General features: G+C 42.6%; 1 protein-coding gene across 4 annotated transcripts in view; it reads right to left on the bottom strand.

Moving 5' to 3' along the window:
* Positions 1-2,540: 2,540 nt before the first annotated feature.
* The window catches only part of LOC138852407 (eclosion hormone-like), a 71,677-nt gene continuing 49,379 nt past the window's right edge, over positions 2,541-24,838 (bottom strand). For all 4 annotated transcript variants that reach the window (XM_070082910.1, XM_070082908.1, XM_070082911.1 and 1 more), the window contains one exon: positions 2,541-4,719. In XM_070082910.1, the coding sequence (XP_069939011.1) occupies positions 4,452-4,718 (267 nt within the window). In that variant the 5' untranslated portion in view covers position 4,719 and the 3' untranslated portion in view covers positions 2,541-4,451. The remainder of the gene's footprint in view (positions 4,720-24,838) is intronic.

Raw genomic sequence — 24,838 nt, 5'->3', positions numbered from 1 at the left:
CATCAGGCAGCCAGCTTAGTCCCCGTGTTGTATTAGTGCATCAGGCAGCCAGCTTAGTCCCCGTGTTGTATTAGTGCATCAGGCAGCCAGCTTAGTCCCCGTGTTGTATTAGTGCATCAGGCAGCCAGCTTAGTCCCCGTATTGTATTAGTGCATCAGGCAGCCAGCTTAGTCCCTGTACAGTTGTTTTATTATTATTATCATAATCAATACAGTTGCTTTAACATTTATAAACATTATGGGAGAATTACGCAAGTGTTAAGCATCAGGTTTCTGCTTCCTTACATTCTCGTACTGCTCTTCACTTTGAACTAAAAAAAAATTTTTTTTGGTGTGCTGGTGGTGTGTTGTTATTGCATGTTCTTATTGCATGTTCTTATTGCATGTTCTTATTGCATGTTCTTATGTTCTTGATGTGTATTCTTGACTGTGATTGTAGTGTGTTCATGTGTGATTTTGGTTTATTCTTGAGTTGTGTTCTTGCTGTGTGTTGGATGTTTCTTTTGTGTGTTCTTGTATCGTGTTTGTCTATGCTTAGAAGAATTACGTCAGTCTTTCTATCTCTATCGAGAAATAAAACGTTAATGAAATATTTCAAATAAGTCTCTTTATGCATATATACATACATACATACATACATATATATATATATATATATATATATATATATATATATATATATATATATATATATATATATATATATATATATATCGAGAGAGAGAGAGAGAGAGAGAGAGAGAGAGAGAGAGAGTAAGAGGTAGATAGGAAAAGAGGAAAATGGCAACGACAAGTAAGAGGGAGATGAAAGTGTATAAACTAAGGGAGGAGGAAGTTCGGGTGAGATATAAGCAACTATTGGCAGAAAGGTGGGCTGGTGCAAGTGAGGCTCAGGTTAGTGTGTGTAGAAGAGAGGGAGATTACTTCCCGGTAAAAGTAGGTCTTAGACAGGGATGTGTAATGTCACCATGGTTCTTTAATATATTTATAGATGGGGTTGTAAAAGAAGTAAATGCTAGGGTGTTCGGGAGAGGGGTGGGATTAAATTATGGGGAATCAAATACAAAATGGGAACTGACACAGTTACTTTTTGCTAATGATACTGTGCTTATGGGAGATTCTAACGAAAAATTACGAAGGTTAGTGGATGAGTTTGGGAGTGTGTAAAGGTAGAAAGTTGAAAGCCAATATAGAAAAGAGTAAGGTGATGAGGGTATCAAATGATTTTGATAAAGAAAAATTGGATATCAAATTAGGGAGGAGGAGTATGGAAGAAGTGAATGTTTTCAGATACTTGGGAGTTGACGTGTCGGCGGATGGATTTATGAAGGATGAGGTTAATCATAGAATTGATGAAGGAAAAAAGGTGAGTGGTGCGTTGAGGTATATGTGGAGACAAAAACGTTATCTATGGAGGCAAAGAAGGGAATGTATGAAAGTATAGTAGTACCAACACTCTTATGTGGGTGTGAAGCATGGGTGGTAAATACTGCAGCGAGGAGGCGGTTGGAGGCAGTGGAGATGTCCTGTCTAAGGGCAATGTGTGGTATAAATATTATGCAGAAAATTCTGAGTGTGGAAATTAGGAGAAGGTGTGGAGTTAATAAAAGTATTAGTCAGAGGGCTGAAGAGGATTTGTTGAGGTGGTTTGGTCATTTAGAGAGAATGGATCAAAGTAGAATGACATGGAGAGCGTTTAAATCAGTAGGCGAAGGAAGGCGGGGTAGGGGTCGTTCTCGAAAAGGTTGGAAGGAAGGGGTAAGGGAGGTTTTGTGGGCGAGGGGCTTGGACTTCCAGCAGGCGTGCGTGAGCGTGTTCGATAGGAGTGAATGGAGACGAATGGTATTTGGAACCTGACGAGCTGTTGGAGTGTGAGCAGGGTAATATTTAGTGAAGGGATTCAGGGAAACCGGTTATTTTTATATAGCCGGTAATGGGAAGTACAATGCCTGCACTCTAAAGGAGGGGTTCGGGATATTAGCAGTTTGGAGGGATATGTTGTGTATCTTTATACGTATATACTTCTAAACTGTTGTATTCTGAACACTTCTGCAAAAACAGTGATTATATGTGAGTGAGGTGAAAGTGTTGAATGATGATGAAAGTATTTTCTTTTTGGGGAATTTCTTTCTTTTTGGATCACCCTGCCTCGGTGGGAGACGGCCGACTTGTTGAATATATATATATATATATGGGGAAGTGGAACAGAATTCTTCCTCCGTAAGCCATGCGTGTTGTAAGAGGCGACTAAAATGCCGGGAGCAAGGGGCTAGTAACCTCTTCTCCTGTATATATTACTAAATGTAAAAGGAGAAACTTTCGTTTTTCCTTTTGGGCCACCCCGCCTCGGTGGGATACGGCCGGTGTGTTGAAAGAAAGAAATATATATATATATATATATATATATATATATATATATATATATATACTATTTGTGTGTGTGTGTGTATCTCGTAGAGGGAGGAATGAACGTAAACACTGAATTATTATAACTATTTATGTAATTTTATATATTATTACATAGTTTTTGAACATTCTGTCTTAAAACATTACGAGTCAGATAAACTGTTGTACATCAAAACTGTGTTTACGGTAGACAGAGAGAAGAAAAAACGAGGAAAATACAACTAATGGATAATCTCTAGTTATCAGAGATATACAATAAGAGAAATGTTATATGGAGTATCTGACTGGAAAACATCTTTTGAGAAAAATATATTGAAACCTGAAACGTGACTATGAAATCTAGGCTAGTCATCACATGTACTAAAGCTTACTGTGTTAAGCTGTTCTCCATCTTGCGGTAGAAGGATACAGCTTATTCTAAAGTATTCCCTATCAAATAACCCTTTAGTGGTTGTCGACAATGGAAAAATTACGAATCTAAAGCTTACTGTGTTTAAGCTGTTCTCCATCTTGCGGTAGAAGGATACAGCTTATTCTAAAGTATTCCCTATCAAATAATCTTTTAGTGGTTGTCGACAATGGAAAAATTACGAATCGTCGTAAAAGTGAGTATGAAGCAGAGATGAAGGGAGTGAGCCACGTGACCTCCCGCTACTGTCTTCCTGAAAGCTGAACCACAAATAAAAGACTTTTGGATGATTGAATTTATTTTATCTGTTCAGATATGGTAGGAGCTGTGTGTATATACTCCTTATTACTACAAAGAGGAACTCTTAGGCTAGAAGGTTCGCGCATATGAGAATCCTCGGTGGGGCCCTGCACAATATTTGGAAGTCTCAGCCTGACATCAGAGGCATCAGTCGAACTTCAGAGACATCTTGGAAGCCTCAGGTTTCATTCACCTTCTCTAATTCGTTTGCCATTGACGACTCAACCAGTTCTTGAAGAGCCTTGCTAGTCTAAATTAGCTAATTATATTCGAAGCAATTATCACATTTTGAGTTTGACTAGAGGTAGAGGATTTTCAGATTTTTCTATATTTATAAATAGATTTGGTTCAGTACTTAAAAGACCTAAATACTGATATTCTGAGCACAGAAACTCTCACTTCCTGACGCTCAGGCACTGTCGACTGTCAGGATAATTAAGGCTACAATACAGGTAGTTACTAACCATCAAGTATTTTCTAATTCCTAACACATTTAGGGATTAAAGTAAACTAGGTGTATATACAGAGATATACTTCTCGGCGTATATACCCATGCCTGCTCTATGTGACAGCACCTCAGCTCCTGAATCAAAGTGCTAAGAACCTTCAGTCTGAGACCAGGACGGCGTTTGAATCTCATCTGACAAAAGATATTTCTACAATGAACACCCAGTCATTCTGCCATGAGGCGCTCATAACTGTAGAGTGAATACACCTTCACTCACATATAACTCACTTTGGAGGGGAAACTCCAGACAACCTTCCCGTCAGTCCTGGACTATTCTCATGTCCTAACTCGGAGAGAAAATGAGGAGAAAGCTGGAAGTCAGGTCAGATGAAGAGGTGAAGAGAAATTCAAAAGACAGGTCAGGTGACGAAAACATCAGAAAAAAAGGTCGGGAGGTGAGTAGTAATAATGAGTCTGTAGAGAAAATTTGCATTTCAGAGGAATGGAGTCGTTAAGCTATCTCTAACTTTCATATTTTAGGCATTATCTTCACCTGATGTCTTATGAATATCTCCTCACCTCTTCACTTGACCTACTGATAATGATTCAGGACCGACCGGAAGGTCGTCTAGGCTTCTCACTAAAGCGTGAGTTATAGTGACTTTCAGTCTACTTGACGCACGTTCACTGGCACTTCATATTCTTGAGAACATAGAATCAACGGGACTTGTGTCAGAGTACTGAAGACTTGGAGATCAAGACGCTCCTATCATGTACGCATCCGTAGTTCTAATCAAGTGAGGTCTTGACGCGGAGCATTCCGAATCACCAGATCCTAACTCGGAGCAGAGAAGAGTTGCAGCACAGCATACTGACAACTGGCGCTAGTTCACTCCAGCCTCTGCAGGAAGAAAGGGATGAGGGTCTCTGGCCGGGCGCAGTCCGGCATAAATCGGCCCTCAGATTGTACACAAAAGTCGGCGCAGAGGCCGCCCTTGAAGTGGTCGTGGTACATGACCTTACACTGGGCACAGTTCTTAATACAGACGGAGACTTTATTGGCAGCGGCTGCGGCAGAGGGCACCAGCAGCAGCACCTCCAGCATCACACTCAGCACCAGCAGCGCCGACACGACGACCTTTCTGGAGCCAGTCATTCTACCAGCCATCACAACCAGGGGCGAGAACATATATGTTATACACAACAGAGCGAGAATATAAAAGTTATAAACAACAGGGCGAAAATATGCAAGTTATACATAACATTTGTGGTTAAAGAATCTTATTACAAGTTTTCACTTACAATAAAATGGTCAAAATATAACATGAATATTTCTGTTTTATGAATATTACTTTTTTTACTTTAATACTACTACTACTACTACTACTACTACTACTACTACTAATAATAATAATAATAATAATAATAATAGAAATAGTAATAATAATAATAATAAGAAAAAATAATAATTATAATTACATCCTAATCTGCTGAGGAGTTAAAAGTTAATTATTTTGTTAAATCATCAGACAGTTTACAGTATTTTTGGATTCTTGGAACCCAGAGACAGTCGCAGACCAGTGTGGTCTTGACGATCAGGTCTCCTTTATTCTTAACCTGGCTACTGGTCTCATCTTGATCCAAAATGTAACTCCATTTCCTTGGAACAAGAGCCTCCTCACCAGCATCAAGAATAGAGACAAGGGAGGAAGGTGCTTCTACGGTGGCGAAGGGCTCTTAATCCAGGGAATTAGAGCCACCCTCTCTTTCATCAGATCAAACCAAACTTTCTCCCATTCCCCAGACACTCCATGATCCCTACGGGTTTAGCGAGACACGTTCATACTTATCTAGTAACCTGGAACATGACGCCACCGGAACTCACCTGTAAATAAAAAACAAAAGCGACTCGGTCAGTTAACAGCGCAAGAAAACGCATATTGCTCTTACCACTATAACTATAGCATGATTGTTGTAGTGAAAAACCCTCACGGGTTTAGTGTCTATATCTCAGAGTGAACTAGGTCTCGGTTATTTCTATAATTTCTAGGTTACCTCCACATGCTTTTAACTTCTATTATTTTCTTTCTTGCGCTCCAGCTGTTTGTATAATCGATGCTAAGGAAGATTTGACAGTCAGTTATTTGTTGTCAGATATCTGTCGTACCAGTTAGTTACTAGCTGTCAGATATTTGTTGTTAGTCAGTTATTTGTTGTGTCAGTTAATTATTTGTTGTGTCAGTCAATTATATACTGTGTCAGTCAATTATTTGTGTCAATCGGTTATTTGTTGTATCAGTCAATCATTTGTTATGTCGGTCAGTTATCCGTTGTGTCAGTTATTTGTTGTCGCAATCTGTTATTTGTTATGTCAGTCAATTATTTGTTGTATCAATCAATTACTGACGTCAGTTAATTATGTTGGCTATGTCATCATTCTATATATTGTCAGTCTGTTACGACTGTTATTTCAGTCTGTTATGCTGCACCAGTCACTTATTTATCAGTCACTTACGTATTTTGTTAATTAGTTATTTGTTGAGTTAGAATCTATTGTACTTAAATATATGCAGTTAAAAAAAATAATTACACTGGATGCGTAGCGCTTCAACCTTCAGTTGGTCAGGTATATGTTGTTATCCCTGTGTCTCCTCCTCCTCGATTCCGCATCATCAGTTGACCCAAACATTTCAAGTGTTTACTCGCATTCTTCTGGCATTGATAAAAACGGGTCATCTATATGATTCGAGACCCTTGTTCAGGAAACACTTGTCTTGTTTCCTGACGACTTGTGCTGTTTCCTGACGACTTGTGCTGTTTCCTAACGACTTGTGCTGTTTCCTGACGACTTGTGCTGTTTCCTGACGACTTGTGCTGTTTCCTGACGACTTGTGCTGTTTCCTTACGGCTTGACATGTCTCCTGACGACTTGTCCTGTTTCCTGTCGATTGTCTTGCTTTCTGACGACTTGTCATGTCTCCTGACGAATACAACAACAACAACAGTGTTCTGCTGGCATGGTTTTCTAGTAGTTTAAATACGTAGGTTCTTCTCCCCCTCGATCGTGGTGAGAAATCTTTTTTCTTCATTTTCGTCATCTTATATTTGATTATGTATGAGCGCGATTGTTCAAAGAATTAAAGTCTTAATACCATGGATGGCGTAATTCACAAATAAATAACATTTTGGAGAAGAAACTTCACATGTTTCTATCCTGAATCATTATCAAATCACAACTGCAGTTATTTATTTGTAATTACTTTTTTTAATAATGTTACAGAAACTCACGAGAGGCGAACTATGCTCGTTGTGCCGTCTTCAGAAATTGACAAATCTATAAGTGTATTTTTTTTTATTATCATAGCAGTTAATATTTTTTCTTTTTATTATCATTTAATTACATTGTTACGCAGTATTCTTAAAATTCTTTCGGTTATTTTTCATCTACAGTTCTAGCTAATGTCCCTCTATGCTACCGGGTTCCCTTCCATCAACTTATGTTTCCACAGCATCCGCTGTCACAGTTTCGGTTCAGTTGTCTTAGTCACTTGCAGTAGCTCAGTCCTCGTAACTGGAGACTCATCATGATTGTTTCTTTGCAGATATTACCTGTCTTCACTTACAAAAGACAAGGATATACTGCTGTAACTGATGTCTCCTCCTGTGATTAACTTAAATATAGTACGTAATTTTTGGTTGATGTGTTCTGCGAAGATAAGATATATATATATATATATATATATATATATATATATATATATATATACCACCTCAACAACGGGCCACCCTGCCTTGGTGGGAATCGGCCAGTGTGATAATAAAATAAATAAATAAATATATATATATATATATATATATATATATATATATATATATATATATATATATATATATATATATACATATACACATATATTTCAACAAGTTGGCCGTCTCCCACCGAGGCAGGGTGACCCAAAAAAGAAAGAAAATCCCCAAAATGAAAATACTTTCATCATCATTCAACACTTTCACTTCACTCACACATAATCACTGTTTTTGCAGAGGTGCTCAGAACACAACAGTTTAGAAGCATATACGTATAAAGATACACAACATATCCTTCAAACTGCCAATATCCCGAACCCCTCCTTTAGAGTGTACTTCCCATTTCCAGGACTCAAGTCCGGCTATATAAAATAACCGATTTCCCTGAATCCCTTCACTAAATATTACCCTGCTCACACTCCAACAGTTCGTCAGGTCCCAAATACCATTCGTCTCCACTCACTCCTATCTAACACGCTCACGCACGCTTGCTGGAAGTCTAAGCCCCTCGCCCACAAAACCTCCTTTACCCCCTCCCTCCAACCTTTTCGAGGAAGACCCCTACCCCGACTTCCTTTCCCTACAGATTTAAACGCTCTCCATGTCATTTTACTTTGATCCATTCTCTCTAAATGATCAAACCACCTCAACAAACCCTCTTCTGCCCTCTGACTAATACTTTTATTAACTCCACACCTTCTCCTAATTTCCACACTCCGAATTTTCTTCATAATATTTACACCACACATTGCCCTTAGACAGGACATCTCCACTGCCTCCAACCGCCTCCTCGCTGCAGCATTTACAACCCAAGCTTCACACCCATATAAGAGTGTTGGTACTACTATACTTTCATACATTCCCTTCTTTGCCTCCATAGATAACAGTTTATGTCTCCACATATACCTCAATGCACCACTCACCTTTTTTCCTTCATCAATTATACGATTAACCTCACCCTTCATAAATCCATCCGCTGACACGTCAACTCCCAAGTATCTGAAAACATTCACTTCTTCCATACTCCTCCTCCCCAATTTGATATCCAATTTTTCTTTATCTAAATCATTTGATACCCTCATCACCCTACTCTTTTCTATGTTCACTTTCAACTTTCTACCTTTACACACACTCCCAAAATCGTCCACTACCCTTTGCAATTTTTCTTTAGAATCTCCCATAAGCACAGTATCATCAGCAAAAAGTAACTGTGTCACTTCCTATTTTGTATTTGATTCCCCATAATTTAATCCCACCCCTCTCCCGAACACCCTAGCATTTACTTCTTTTACAACCCCATCTATAAATATATTAAACAACCATGGTGACATTACACATCCCTGTCTAAGGCCTACTTTTACCGGGAAGTAGTCTCCCTCTCTTCTACACACCCTAACCTAAGCCTCACTATCCTCATAAAAACTCTTTACAGCATTTAGTAATTTACTACCTATTCCATATACTTGCAACATCTGCCACATTGCTCCTCTATCCACTCTATCATATGCCTTTTCTAAATCTATAAATGCAATAATAACTTCCCTACCTTTATCTAAATACTGTTCACATATATGCTTCAGTGTAAACACTTGATCTACACATCCTCTACCCACTCTGAAACCTCCTTGCTCATCCGCAATCCTACATTCTGTCTTACCTCTAATTCTTTCAATAATAATCCTACCGTACACTTTTCCTGGCATACTCAGTAAACTTATTCCTCTATAATTTTTACAATCTCTTTTGTCTCCCTTCCCTTTATATAAAGGAACTATACATACTCTCCGCCAATCTCTAGGTACCTTCCCCTCTTTCATACATGTATTAAACAAAAATACCAACCACTCCAACACTATATCCCCCCCCCTTCTTTTAACATTTCTGTCATGATCCCGTCAGTTCCAGCTGCTTTACCCCCTTTCCTTCTACGTAATGCCTCACGCACCTCCTCCACACTTACATCCTGTTCTTCACTCCTAAAAGATGGTATACCTCCCTGGCCAGTGCATGAAATTACCGACTTCCTTTCTTCGTCGACATTTAAAAGTTTCTCAAAATATTCTCGCCATCTAACTACTACCTCCATCTCTCCATCTACTAACTCCTCTACTCTGTTTTTAACTGACAAATCCATACTTTCCCTAGGCTTTCTTAACTTGTTTAACTCCAATTTTTTTTCTTATTTTCATTAAAATTTCTTGACAGTGACTCTCCCACTCTATCATCTGCTCTCCTTTTGCACTCTCTCACCACTCTCTTCACCTTCCTTTTACTCTCCATATACTCTACTCTTCTTATAACACTTCTGCTTTGTAAAAACCTCTCATAAGCTACCTTTTTCTCTTTTATCACACCCTTTACTTCATCATTCCACTAATCACTCCTCTTTCCTCCTGCACCCACCCTCCTATAAGCACAAACTTTTGCCCCACATTCTAATATTGCATTTTTAAAACTATTCCAACCCTCTTCAACCCTCCACTACTCATACATTATTCAACTATATACATATTCATAAAAATTATGTATATCTTGTGCACGAGACAGGTCATTTTCTGAAAGATGGTAATTCCCAAGTGATAGTAACTCCAGCTCTGCTGCAATAAATCCATTAAAGCTGCCGTAGTTAATGAACCTTTAACGGAATACTTGAATGCCCATTACACTGTGGAAGTCTCCCAGTTCAGACTGACTCTACTGAAGTCTCCCAGTTCAGACTGACACTGCTGAAGTCTCCCAGTTCAGACTGACACTGCTGAAGTCTCCCAGTTCAGACTGACACTGCTGAAGTTTCCCAGTTCAGACACACAGATTTCAACACTTTTTAAGAGGTCCATTCCTTGTGACGGAAAATGATAATGGAAAACATAGCTAGTTTTTGTTTCCATTGTTTAACTACATATAGAATAGGTTAGCAGCACATTGCTGATGTATCCAGATTTGCTAAGCGAAAGAAAATCTGTGTCTTGATGTTCCCAGCTACCTCACACCTCCCAAATACTTATTCCTGTGTCGTTTCTTCTAAATGTGTCGTTCACACCGTGTGGATCTTTGCTCAAAACTTAAGGCTCATAAGACAATAAAAGTTTTCTTTAACGTTAATATTGTTTTTATTAACACATCGGCTGTTTCCCACCAAGGCAGGGTGACCCGTAAAAAGAAGAAACATTTAAATCATCATTCACTCCATCACTGTCTTGCCAGAGGCGCGCTTACACTACAGTTAGAAAACTGCAACATTAACACCCCTCCATCAGAGTGCAGACACTGTACTTCCCATCTCCAGGACTCAAGTCTGGCCTGCCAGTTTCCCTGAATCCCTTTATAAATGTTACCTGCTTACACTCTCATAAAAACCATTTGTCTCCACTTGCTCTTAACACGCTCACGTACGCTTGCTGGAAGTCCAAGCCTCTCGCACACAAAACCTCCTTTACCCCTTTCTTTCCAACCTTTCCTAGGACGACCCCTACCCCGCCTTCCTTCCACTACGGATTTATATGCCCTCAAAGTCATTCTATTTCGTTCCATCCTCTCTAAATATCCAAACCATCTCAACAGCCCCTCCTCAGCCCTCTGGATAATACTTTTTAGAAATACCGCACCTCCTTCTAATTTCTAAGCTACGTATTCTCTATATTATATTCACACGGCACACTGCCCTCAGACACGACATCTCTACTGTCTCCAGCCTTCTCCTTGCTGCAACATTTACAACTCATGCTTCACACCCGTATAAGACCATTGGTATAGCTATGCTCTCATTTAGTCTCCTCTTTACTTCCATTGATAACGTTCTTTATCTCCACAGACTCCTCAATGCACCACTCACCTTTTTCCTCCCTCGTCATTTCTATGATTCACCTCGTTTTTCATACACCTATCTGCTGACACGTCCACTCCCAAATATCTGAATACATTCACCTCGTCCATACTCCCCTCTCCCTCTAATCTGATAGTCAATCTACCATTACCTATTTTTTGTTATCCTCATCATCTTGCTCTTTCCTACGTTCACTTTTAATTTCCTTCTTTTACATACCCTTCCAAACTCGTTCACCAATCACTGCAACTTCTCTTCAGAATCTCGAGAAAGCACAGTGTCATCAGCAAAAAGCAACTGTGACAACTCTCACTTTGTGTTAGATTCTTTATCTCTTTATCCCATAACTCTTTCCAATACCCGAGCATTCACTTCTCTTACAACCCCATCTATAAATATATTGAACAACCATCGTGACATCACACATCCTTATCTAAGGACTACTTTAACTGGAAAATAATCTTTCTCTCCTACATACTCTAACCTGAGCCTCACTATCCTCGTAAAAACATTTAACTATTTCAGTAACCTACCACCTATTCCATACATTTGCAACATCTGCCACATTGCTCCCATATCCACGCTATCATATGTCTTTTCCAAATTCATATACGGAACAAAAACTTCTTTACCCTTAACTAAATACTGTTCATCTATATTTTCCACTGTAACACTTAGTCTACACACCCCTACACACTTCCTAAAGCCTCCTTGTTCATCAGCTATCCTACCCTCCGTATTACTCTCAATTCTTTCAGTAATAACTCTACACTTTCCCAGGTACACTCAACAGTCTTATTTCCCTATAATTTTTACACTCTCTTTTGTCCCTACAATATCAGAGTCTGAGTCTTGAATCAGACAGGTGGTATGACTGGTAAAAAATGAAAGATGTTCCGTAGCTCGGTTGGTAGCGCACTTAGCTCACACATTGAGGGCCATGGTTCGATCCCCGGTACGGATAGAAACATTAGGGTGTGTTTCTTTAAAACACCTACTGTTCCTGTTCACTTAGCAGTAAATAGGTACCTAGGTGTTAGCCGAATGGTGTGGGTCGCACCTTGAGGACAAATTAACCTAATTTGCCCGAAATGCTCTGCTTAACCAGGGACTTTCTAGATAGTCCATCATCGATGTCAGGAAAGGTCTGTATAAGTTGTATCATGTACGTGTAGATTATTATTAAATGACGCTGACAAACCCAGTAAAGAAAGTCGCTTTCCAGGGCGAGTCACTGTGTTAATCTCTGTTTACCAAAGAGAGGCCAACATGTTCGTCTGTGATTGAAGTCCAGAAGATTGGGCAAGAAACATTCACTCACTGCTTCAATAACATAGGTGTGAATGCTCTCACATCCCCGCTCTCAACACCGGCTACAAGTGAATCAAACTTTAAGTCACACATAGTTGCTGACAGCTCATGCAGACGGCACGGCTGGAGGCTTGAACTCCAGTTAGCCTGGCCTGCCAGGGTAACCTGTTCCAGAAATGCCGAGAGGCGTGAGTGCGTGCATGCGTGCGTGTACTCACCTAGTGCAGGTACTCACCTATTTGTACTCACCTGTTTGTGGCTGCAGGGGTCGAGTCTTAGCTCCTGGCCCGGCCTCTTCACTGGTTGCTACTGGGTCCTCTCTCTCCCTGCTCCATGAGCTGTATCAAACCTCGTCTTAAAACTATGTATGGTTCCTGCCTCCACTACGTCACTTTCTAGGCTATTCCACGGCCTGACAACTCTATGACTGAAGAAATACTTCCTAATATCCCTTTGACTCATCTGAGTCTTCAACTTCTAATTGAGACCTTTTGTTTCTGTGTCCCCTTCCTGCAACATCCCGTCTTTGTCCACCTTGTCTATTCCGCGCAGTATTTTATATGTCGTTATCATGTCTTCCCTGACCCTCCTGTCCTCCAGTGTCGTCAGGCCGATTTCCCTTAACCTTTCTTCATAGGACATTCCCCTTAGCTCTGGAACTAACCTTGTCGCAAACCTATGTACTTTCTCTAGTTTCTTGACGTGCTTTATCAAGTGCGGGTTCCAAACAGGTGCTGCATACTCCAGTATGGGCCTGACGTACACGGTGTACAGTGTCTTGAATGATTTCTTACTAAGGTATCGGAACGCTGTTCTCAGGTTTGCCAGGCGCCCATATGCTGCAGCAGTTGTCTGGGTGATGTGTGCTTCCGGAGACATGCTCGGTGTTATACTCACCCCAAGATCTTTCTCCTTGAGCGAGGTTTGCAGTCATTGGCCACCTAACCTATACTCCGTCTGCGGTCTTCTGTGCCCTTCCCCGATCTTCATGACTTTGCATTTGGCGGGGTTAAATTCGAGAAGCCAGTTGCTGGACCAGGTGTCCAGTCTGTCCAGGTCTCTTTGAAGTCCTGCCTGATCCTCATCTGATTTAATTCTCCTCATTAACTTCACATCATCTGCGAAGAGGGACACTTCTGAGTCTAACCCTTCCACCATGTCGTTCACATATACCAAAAATAGCACTGGTTCTGTGGAGCCCCGCTCGTCACAGGTGCCCACTGTGATACATCATTACGTACCATGACTCGTTGTTGCCTCCCTGTCAGGTATTCTCTGATCCATTGCAGTGCCCTTCCTGTTATATGCGCCTGATGCTCTAGCTTCTGCACTAATCTCTTGTGAGGAACTGTGTCAAAGGCCTTCTTGCAGTCCAAGAAGATGCAATCAACCCACCCCTCTCTCTCGTGTCTTACTTCTGTTATTTTATCATAAAACTCCAGAAGGTTTGTGACACAAGATTTGCCTTCCGTGAATCCGTGCTGGTTGGCATTTATACTCTTGTTCCGTTCCAGGTGCTCCACCACTCTCCTCCTGATAATCTTCTCCATAATTTTGCATACTATACACGTCAATGACACAGGTCTATAGTTTAGTGCCTCTTTTCTGTCTCCTTTTTTAAAAATGGGAACTACATTTGCCGTCTTCCATACCTCAGGTAGTTGCCCAGTTTCCAGGGACGTGTTGAAGATTGTGGTAAGTGGCACGCACAGCATGTCTGCTCCCTCTCTAAGGACCCACGGGGAGATGTTGTCCGGTCCCATTGCCTTTGAGGTATCGATGTCCCTTAGCAGTTTCTTCACCTCCTCCTCATCTGTATGTATGTCGTCCAACACTTGTTGGTGTATTCCTTGCTGGTGTCCCCATCTGGTCTGTCCCCCCAGAGTCCTTCCTGTCTCTACTGTAAATACTTCCTTAAATCTTGTGTTGAGCTCCTCACATACCTCTTGATCGTTTCTTGTGAGTTCCCCACCTTCTTTCCTCAGCCTTATCACCTGGTCCTTGACTGTTGTCTTCTTCCTAATGTGGCTATACAGCAGTTTCGGGTCAGATTTGACTTTCGATGCTATGTCGTTTTCATACTGTCGCTGGGCCTCCCTCCTTATCTGTACATACTCGTTTCTGGCTCTTCTACTAATCTCGTTGTTTTCCTGGGTCCTATGCCTCCTGTACCTTTTCCATTCTCTGTTGCACTTAGTTTTTGCCTCCCTACACCTTCGGGTAAACCAAGGACTCGTTTTGGTCTTCCTATTATTTCTGTTTCCCTTGGGAACAAAACTTTCCTCTGCCACCTTGCACTTTGTTGCACTTTGTCGCACTGTGTGCGTGTGTGTGTGTGTGTGTGTGTGTGTGTGTGTATGTGTGTGTGTATGTGTGTGTTTGTGTGTGTGTGTGTGAGTGTGTGTGTGTGTGTGTGTGTGCGTGTGTGTGTGTGTGTGTACTCACCTAATTGTACTCACCTAATTGTGGTTGCAGGGGTCGAGACTCAGCTCCTGGCCCCGCCTCTTCATTGATCGCTACTAGGTCCTCTCCCTCTCTGCTTCCTGAGCTTTATCATACCTCTTCTTAAAACTATGTATGGTTCCTGCCTCCACTACTTCACTTGCTAGGCTATTCTACTTCCTGACGACTCTATGACTGAAGAAATACTTCCTAACGTCCCTGTGACTCGTCTGAGTCTTCAGCTTGCAGTTGTGACCCCTTGTTTCTGTGTCCCCTCTCTGGAACATCCTATCTCTGTCCATCTTGTCTATTCCCCGCAGTATCTTGTATGTCGTTATCATGTCTCCCCTGACCCTTCTGTCCTCCAGTGTCGTTAGTCCGATTTCTCTCAACCTTTCCTCGTACGACATTCCCCTGAGCTCTGGGACTAGCCTTGTTGCAAACCTTTGTACTTTCTCTAACTTCTTGACGTGCTTGACCAGGTGTGGGTTCCAGACTGGTGCTGTACTCACCTAGTTGTACTCACCTAGTTGAGGTTGCGGGGGTCGAGTCCGAGCTCCTGGCCCCGCCTCTTCACTGATCGCTACTAGGTCACTCTCCCTGAGCCGTGAGCTTTATCATACCTCTGCTTAAAGCTATGTATGGATCCTGCCTCCACTACATCGCTTCCCAAACTATTCCACTTACTGACTACTCTGTGGCTGAAGAAATACTTCCTAACATCCCTGTGATTCATCCGTGTCTTCAGCTTCCAACTGTGTCCCCTTGTTACTGTGTCCAATCTCTGGAACATCCTGTCTTTGTCCACCTTGTCAATTCCTCTCAGTATTTTGTATGTCGTTATCATGTCCCCTCTATCTCTCCTGTCCTCCAGTGTCGTCAGGTTGATTTCCCTTAACCTCTCCTTGTAGGACATACCTCTTAGCTCTGGGACTAGTCTTGTTGCAAACCTTTGCACTTTCTCTAGTTTCTTCACGTGCTTGGCTAGGTGTGGGTTCCAAACTGGTGCCGCATACTCCAATATGGGCCTAACGTACACGGTGTACAGGGTCCTGAATGATTCCTTATTAAGATGTCGGAATGCTGTTCTGAGGTTTGCTAGGCGCCCATATGCTGCAGCAGTTATTTGGTTGATGTGCGCTTCAGGAGATGTGCCTGGTGTTATACTCACCCCAAGATCTTTTTCCTTGAGTGAGGTTTGTAGTCTCTGACCCCCTAGACTGTACTCCGTCTGCGGCCTTCTTTGCCCTTCCCCAATCTTCATGACTGCACTTGGTGGGATTGAACTCCAGGAGCCAATTGCTGGACCAGGTCTGCAGCCTGTCCAGATCCCTTTGTAGTTCTGCCTGGTCTTCGATCGAGTGAATTCTTCTCATCAACTTCACGTCATCTGCAAACAGGGACACCTCAGAGTCTATTCCTTCCGTCATGTCGTTCACAAATACCAGAAACAGCACTGGTCCTAGGACTGACCCCTGCGGGACCCCGCTGGTCACAGGTGCCCACTCTGACACCTCGCCACGTACCATGACTCGCTGCTGTCTTCCTGACAAGTATTCCCTGATCCATTGTAGTGCCTTCCCTGTTATCCCTGCTTGGTCCTCCAGTTTTTGCACCAATCTCTTGTGTGGAACTGTGTCAAACGCCTTCTTGCAGTCCAAGAAAATGCAATCCACCCACCCCTCTCTCTCTTGTCTTACTGCTGTCACCATGTCATAGAACTCCAGTAGGTTTGTGACACAGGATTTCCCGTCCCTGAAACCATGTTGGCTGCTGTTGATGAGATCGTTCCTTTCTAGGTGTTCCACCACTCTTCTCCTGATAATCTTCTCCATGATTTTGCATACTATACATGTCAGTGACACTGGTCTGTAGTTTAATGCTTCATGTCTGTCTCCTTTTTTAAAGATTGGGACTACATTTGCTGTCTTCCATGCCTCAGGCAATCTCCCTGTTTCGATAGATGTATTGAATATTGTTGTTAGGGGTACACATAACGCCTCTGCTCCCTCTCTCAATACCCATGGGGAGATGTTATCTGGCCCCATTGCCTTTGAGGTATCTAGCTCACTCAGAAGCCTCTTCACTTCTTCCTCGGTTGTGTGCACTGTGTCCAGCACTTGGTGGTGTGCCCCACCTCTCCGTCTTTCTGGAGTCCCTTCTGTCTCCTCTGTGAACACTTCTTTGAATCTCTTGTTGAGTTCTTCACATACTTCACGGTCATTTCTTGTTGTCTCTCCTCCTTCCTTCCTTAGCCTGATTACCTGGTCCTTGACTGTTGTTTTCCTCCTGATGTGGCTGTACAACAGTTTCGGGTCAGATTTGGCTTTCGCTGCTATGTCATTTTCATATTGTCTTTGGGCCTCCCTTCTTATCTGTGCATATTTGTTTCTGGCTCTACGACTGTTCTCCTTATTCTCCTGGGTCCTTTGCCTTCTATATTTCTTCCATTCCCTAGCACACTTGGTTTTTGCCTCCCTGCACCTTTGGGTAAACCATGGGCTCATCCTGGCTTTTTCATTATTCCTGTTACCCTTGGGTACAAACCTCTCCTCAGCCTCCTTGCATTTTGTTGCTACATATTCCATCATCTCATTTTTTTTTTTATTCGCCGGTATTCTCCCGGCCCGGGTCTTTTCCAAGTAGTGGTGACCCGGCCTTGGCTCCCTATCTGGGGAGTGTCTCGAGACTTAAGTCTCCCATGGGAGGAGGTACAGTACCTCCTCATCTTTGGGACCAAGTGTCCCCAGGCCTAGCCACATTCCCCGCCCTCACGGGGCTCGTAGGGAGAAGCTAGGCCTCTGATCATCTCATTAACTGGCTTCCCTGCCAGTTCTCTGTCCCACTGAACCCCGTTCAGGTAGTTCCTCATTCCTGTGTATTCCTGTGTGTGTGTGTGTGTGTGTGTGTACTCACCTAGTTGAGGTTGCGGGGGTCGAGTCCGAGCTCCTGTGTATGTATGTATGTGTGTGTTTGTGTGTGTGTACTCACCTACGGGTTCACTTCCTCCTAGCTTCGAGAGCCTTAATCGTACTTCTGAAAGATATACATGGATCCTTACTCTACCACTCCACTGTCCAGGTCATTTGCCACTGACTAGTCTAAGACTAAAGAATTACTTCTTAACATCACTGTGACTTCCCTGTTTTCAACTTCCAGATGTGCTCGAGTGTTCGTATTTCCCGTGTTTCTATCAGTCTCTCCTTGTCCACCCTATTAAATTCCCCTCAGTATTTTTAACGTTATCTTTCTTCCTCTAATATCAGCAGATTTAGCTCTCTTAAATCTCTTAGCTCTGGGACTAGTCTCGTTGCAAACCTCTGCACGTTCTCCAGTTTCTTGACATACATGACAAGGTGTGGGTTTCATACTGGTGCTGCATACTCCAATACAGGCCTGATATATATGGTATACATCGTCGTGAACACCTCCTTGCTTAGGATTCTGACAGCAAGTCTTAGAGTTGCCAAACACGCTTTTGCTCTAGCGATTATTTGGTTCATTTGTGCCTCAGGGGATATTCTGGGTTCAATACTCTCCTCGAGTGAAATTTGCAGCTAATGCTCTCTCTCTCTCTCCCAGGACCCACGGAGAGATATCATCTGGTCCCATTGTTTTCGAGATATGTAGCTCAAACAATAGCTTTCTCACTTCTATCGTATGTATGGTGCCCTCTACTTCTGGTATGATCTTTTTTACCTCCGTGAATCCTTCCCTTTTTTTATTTTTTATTGAGCACCTTACAGACTGCTTGGTCATTCTTTGTGAACTCTTCTTCAGCTTGATTACTTAGTCCTTTGCTTTTGGCTTTCTCTTGATGTGATTGTACAGTAACTCTGGGTAGGATTTGGTTTTCGATATTATGTCGTTCTAAAATTGTAGCTGAGCCTCTCTTCTTACCCATGCATATTCGTTTCTGGCTCTTCTGTTCTCCTGCATTTTTACCTTCAGTATTTCTTCCATGTTCTAGAACTTTACAGCTTTTGTGTCTCTGCGCCTTTGGGTAAACCATGGAATCACCCTATTCCTGCTAAAATTTCTTTTGCTCTTGGTTATGAGTTTCTCACTTTGCCTCTCGGTACTCTCTAGCTACATACTCCTTCATCTTGTTCACTGTCTTCCCCTCCGGTCCCCTTTCCTACTTTGTACTTCATTCAAGAATTGCCTCATGCCTGTTTAGTTACCTCTTAAGTTTGACTTCTCTCGTCCTTCCATTGCATTCTTTCTCCAAGTTTATCAACCAGATAGAGAAAACTCATTACCGTGTGGTCGCTAGCACCGAGGGTGCTCTCACATTCAATATTCCCTGTGTCAGAATCGCCCAGGGTGAATTCGGGGTTCATCCTTGCTGGTTCGTCCCCTCTTCTCTCTCTGGTTGTACCCATGACATGTTTGTACATATAGTTCTCCATTACCACTTCTAGTGTGGCATTCCCAGTTTATTTTCTTGTAGTTAACGTCTTCCATGATCAGCAGCTTTAAACTGCTTATATAGGTTCCTCTGTCCACTTTTGATATTACGTCCATCATCGCTATGCACATGGGTCTGGGGGGGTTGTCTTGTGCTGGAAGGGGTTAGAGTCATCCACTCCATGTACATGGGGGTGCGTGGGGAGATTGGGATGTGGGGGAGAGCGGGGACCGGGGTCTTTTTCTTGTGGGTGTAGTAAGTGGGAGAGGGTATGGCATGTTTTAGGTTATGTTTGAGTGGGAAGGGGGGATAGTGAATGAGTGGGAAGGGGGGATAGTGAATGAGTGGGAAGGGGGGATAGTGAATGAGTGGGAAGGGGGAATAGTGAATGAGTGGGATGGGTCGATGTACAGGTGTGCTTGGCATTCCTCCGGAGGCTGAGCTTCCAGACCTGACTCTCCTTCCACACCTGACTCTCCTTCCACACCTAACTCTCCTTCCCGCCTCTGGAATCTTTCCATTCTCTCAGGTATTCTTTTTCCATCATTTTTGCCTCGATCAAGGTACACACCTTGATAACTTTGTGTGTGTATGTCCTCCCCTAATTGTATTCACTTACTTGTAGTCGAACCATAGCTCCTGGTACTGGTCGCTACTAGTTCTACTATCTCCCTGCTCCATGAGCTTTAGCGTACTTCTTCTTAAAGCTATGTACGGATCATGCTTCTCTACCTCATTACCAAGATCATTTCCCTTATTCTCAACCTTTACACTGTAGCAGTACTTCCTAACTTCCATCTATCCTCTTGTTCTGCCATAACTGTGGGACTAGTCTGGTGGCAGTTATCTGAGTATTCTCAAATTTGTTTGTACTCGTCTAGGCTGCAGACTCCAGGAATGTTCTGACGAACTCGGTATACAGTGTTAAGTATAAGTCCTTGTTACAGCTACTGAAGGCAAGTCTTACATATGCTGCTGATGTTACCCCAAGATACAGGTCTCTCAGTTTGTCTGATGTCTTGAGCTGCTTCTTTTCCAACCTGTCTATCCTTCTCTATCTTGCCTGAGATCTTTTCAGTCATCTCTATAATGTCAACAAGTTCACGAGCCTAAATTTCCTTTTTCTAAGCCCCTGCTGGTGTTCCATGTTGAAATTCCTTTCCTCCACAAGTCTTACCTATCTTCATATTCTTTGTCTTACCCTGCATGTAAGCACGTCAGGGATAGCGGCCTTTAGTTCAGAGTCTACTGTCTGTACATTGCGTCGCAGACAGGTACGACACTATATTTCAGCACTGTTAGTTTTCCTATATCAATGATGTGATATATATCCTGGCAAGATAATGGCACCATGCGTCGGCTCCTTCCTTAAGTATCCATGATGATATTTTTTGACTTTATAGCTTTTGACATGCCCAATTTTCTTCATGAATTAGTTCCTTTTCCACTGCTAAGTATATGGACACATGTGTAACTAATGTGACGTTTTATTACGGCAAAGTTTTATTCTCCAGGAGCATTGCTTGTATTTCCTTTCTAAGATATTTGCTTAAAATAAACTAATAAAAAATCGAAAATAAAACCCACAATTGAACGTTGTTTATATTAGCACTTAAGGCTGGACAAAAGGCTGCAAATCTATATAATGCATGATGTTTTCCAAAGGCAAATTAATATTTATTTAAAAATTTGTAATAAATATTTAAGAAATTAAAAAAGTAACCCATGAAATGGAAGGAAATTTAACCAAAAAATCGTAATTTGTAATAAAAATTTAAAGGTGATTTGTAAAAGAGTTTTCGTACTTTTGTAAGAGCCACAGAAATGATAAATGTGAAGTGTAACGTTCACGTCGTTTATAATATATAAAAGAAAAAATAAAATGGGTATAAATTTAAAAATAACTTTTCATGCTTGGTTGGCAATAAGATTTTACCTTTGGCTTGCCCATACTGAGGAGTTGTATCTTCCACACATATTGTAGTTATCTCAGGTGTTGTCTGCATGGTGTCTCCCTCCTTCCTGACTCAGATTGTTGTTGTTTTACTGGTGACCAGAGAAGTGTCTCCTGACACGGGTCTTAATCATACAGATGACCCCTTTAAGATTCTCCTTATGATGCAGGTTAGGTTAGGGAGGTTTGTCGGGGAATAAGACAAGTGTTTTAGTCATATGATGACCCGCAGCTGAAGCTTTTGGTCAACTGACCGAGGCCTTCCGCTGACTTACAGATCCACCCCCTCCCCCCACCCATTTTCTCTGGGTAGTTAAAATACATGACTGATCCCTCAAATGTGAAGTGGTTTATTCTTGCCACGTCATATCCTCCTCCTCCTCCTCTCTCTCTCTCTCTCTCTCTCTCTCTCTCTCTCTCTCTCTCTCTCTCTCTCTCTCTCTTCTTGATGTTCTAACACATGAATATTTCTCATTCGGCCTCCAAAAGTTTAACTGTACATGACGCATGCAGGTCTCATATATCTCAATTTATTTTCCAGTTGTTAGTCTCCCATGACACTAGTGTTGTCATGATCCTGTGGTCTCTCTCTGATGATTTTAAATAATGGTCACCTTGGACACCGCCGGCCTCTTCGTCTACCTCTCTTGGTCTTCTATAAGAAAGAGTAAATTTCTGCCACTTGTATTTTCAGTCCCGGAGTTGTGATTGCAGTAGTTATAATTGTTCTTGTTGCTTCATATCCCTCTAATTTCTTCACTACTACACTGCTTCTTCGTCAGTTCTTAGTATTTAATTTGTACGATTGTAGTAGATAATGTCTCGGTTATTTTGGGCTCTGTGATGGCTATAACGTCTGCATCTAATATCCTCTAGTATTCCACTCATGTTTACCATTCCATCTGGTGCTGGTGGTGGAAGTACTTTGTCAGGAAACAGTACAAGTATCTCCTGATACGGGTCTTTATCAAATGACGACCTGTAACAGGTTAAACTTCCACTGGCTACCCAGAGCTACGTTTTACACCCCATTTAATGACCTAGGGTATCACTAGCTAGTAGTGACATATGATCACACCTTCACGGGCATCCCAGACTCCTTATTTCTTAATCTTCCTATGTTCCCGTTACTTATGTTCTGTATTTATGCTACCTGATGAAAGACACAGAAGCAGTGGAGTCCCTGGTTGGTGTAACATTGCACCTAAAATTACGTTCTTTATCAAGTAAATTTTAAATACATTTTATCACCAGGTATCGGCACTTTACCATTGTTCCCGATTAATGCTGTATTCCCCTGCGCAGACCTATATTTTATGTTCTTGCACGGACGTATGTTGTATGCTCCTGCACGGACGTATGTTGTATGCTCCTGCACGGACGTATGTTGTATGCTCCTACACAGACGTATGTTGTATGCTCCTGCACAGACGTATATTGTATGCTCCTGCACAGACGTATGTTGTATGCTCCTGCACAGACGTATGTTGTATGCTCCTGCACGGACTTATGTTGTATGCTCCTGCACAGACGTATGTTGTATGCTCCTGCACAGACGTATATTGTATACTCCTGCACAGACGTATGTTGTATGCTCCTGCACAGACGTATGTTGTATGCTCCTGCACAGACGTATATTGTATACTCCTGCACAGACGTATGTTGTATGCTCCTGCACAGACGTATGTTGTATGCTCCTGCACAGACGTATGTTGTATGCTCCTGCACAGACGTATGTTGTATGCTCCTGCACGGACGTATGTTGTATGCTCCTGCACAGACGTATATTGTATGCTCCTGCACAGACGTATGTTGTATACTCCTGCACAGACGTATGTTGTATGCTCCTGCACGGACGTATGTTGTATGCTCCTGCACAGACGTATGTTGTATGCTCCTGCACAGACGTATATTGTATGCTCCTGCACAGACGTATGTTGTATGCTCCTGCACAGACGTATGTTGTATGCTCCTGCACGGACGTATGTTGTATGCTCCTGCACAGACGTATGTTGTATGCTCCTGCACAGACGTATGTTGCATGCTCCTGCACAGACGTATGTTGTATGCTCCTGCACAGACGTATGTTGTATGCTCCTGCACAGACGTATATCGTATGCTCCTGCACAGACATATGTTGTATGCTCCTGCACAGACGTATGTTGTATGCTCCTGCACGGACGTATGTTGTATGCTACTGCACAGACGTATGTTGTATGCTCCTGCACAGACGTATGTTGTATGCTCCTGCACAGACGTATGTTGTATGCTCCTGCACAGACGTATATCGTATGCTCCTGCACAGACGTATGTTGTATGCTCCTGCACGGACGTGTGTTGTATGCTCCTGCACAGACATATGTTGTATGCTCCTGCACAGACGTATGTTGTATGCTCCTGCAAAGACGTATGTTGCATGCTCCTGCATAGACGTATGTCGCATGCTCCTGCACAGACGTATGTTGCATGCTCCTGCGCAGACGTATGTTGCATGCTCCTGCACAGACGTATGTTGCATGCTCCTACACAGACGTATGTTGCATGCTCCTGCACAGACATATGTTGCATGCTCCTGCACAGACGTATGTTGCATGCTCCTACACAGACGTATGTTGCATGCTCCTACACAGACGTATGTTGCATGCTCCTACACAGACGTATGTTGCATGCTCCTGCACAGACGTATGTTGTATGCTCCTGCACAGACGTATGTTGTATGCTCCTGCACAGACGTATGTTGCATGCTCCTGCACAGACGTATATTGTATGCTCCTGCACAGACGTATGTTGCATTCTCCTGCACAGACGTATGTTGCATGCTCCTGCACAGACGTATGTTGCATGTTCCTGCAAAGACGTATGTTGCATGCTCCTGCACAGACGTATGTTTTATGCTCCTTCACAGACGTATGTTGCATGCTCCTGCACAGACGTATATTGTATGCTCCTGCACAGACGTATGTTGCATTCTCCTGCACAGACGTATGTTGCATGCTCCTACACAGACGTATGTTGCATGCTCCTACACAGACGTATGTTGCATGCTCCTGCACAGACGTATGTTGCATGCTCCTGCACAGACGTATGTTGCATGCGCCTGCACAGACGTATGTTGCATGCTCCTACACAGACGTATGTTGCATGCTCCTGCACAGACGTATGTTGCATGCTCCTGCACAGACGTATGTTGCATGCTCCTGCACAGACGTATGTTGCATGCTCCTGCACAGACGTATGTTGCATGCTCCTGCACAGACGTATGTTGCATGCTCCTACACAGACGTATGTTGCATGCTCCTGCACAGACGTATGTTGCATGCTCCTGCACAGACGTATGTTGCATGCTCCTGCACAGACGTATGTTGCATGCTCCTGCACAGACGTATGTTGCATGCTCCTGCACAGACGTATGTTGCATGCTCCTGCACAGACGTATGTTGCATGCTCCTGCACAGACGTATGTTGCTTGCTCCTTCACAGACGTATGTTGCATGCTCCTACACAGACGTATGTTGCATGCTCCTGCAC

The sequence above is a fragment of the Cherax quadricarinatus genome, chromosome 8 (genome assembly GCF_038502225.1).
Source record: "Cherax quadricarinatus isolate ZL_2023a chromosome 8, ASM3850222v1, whole genome shotgun sequence".
Taxonomy (NCBI): domain Eukaryota; kingdom Metazoa; phylum Arthropoda; class Malacostraca; order Decapoda; family Parastacidae; genus Cherax; species Cherax quadricarinatus.
The sequence above is the reverse complement of the archived record's forward strand: the minus strand, read 5'-3'. Positions and strand labels throughout refer to the sequence as shown.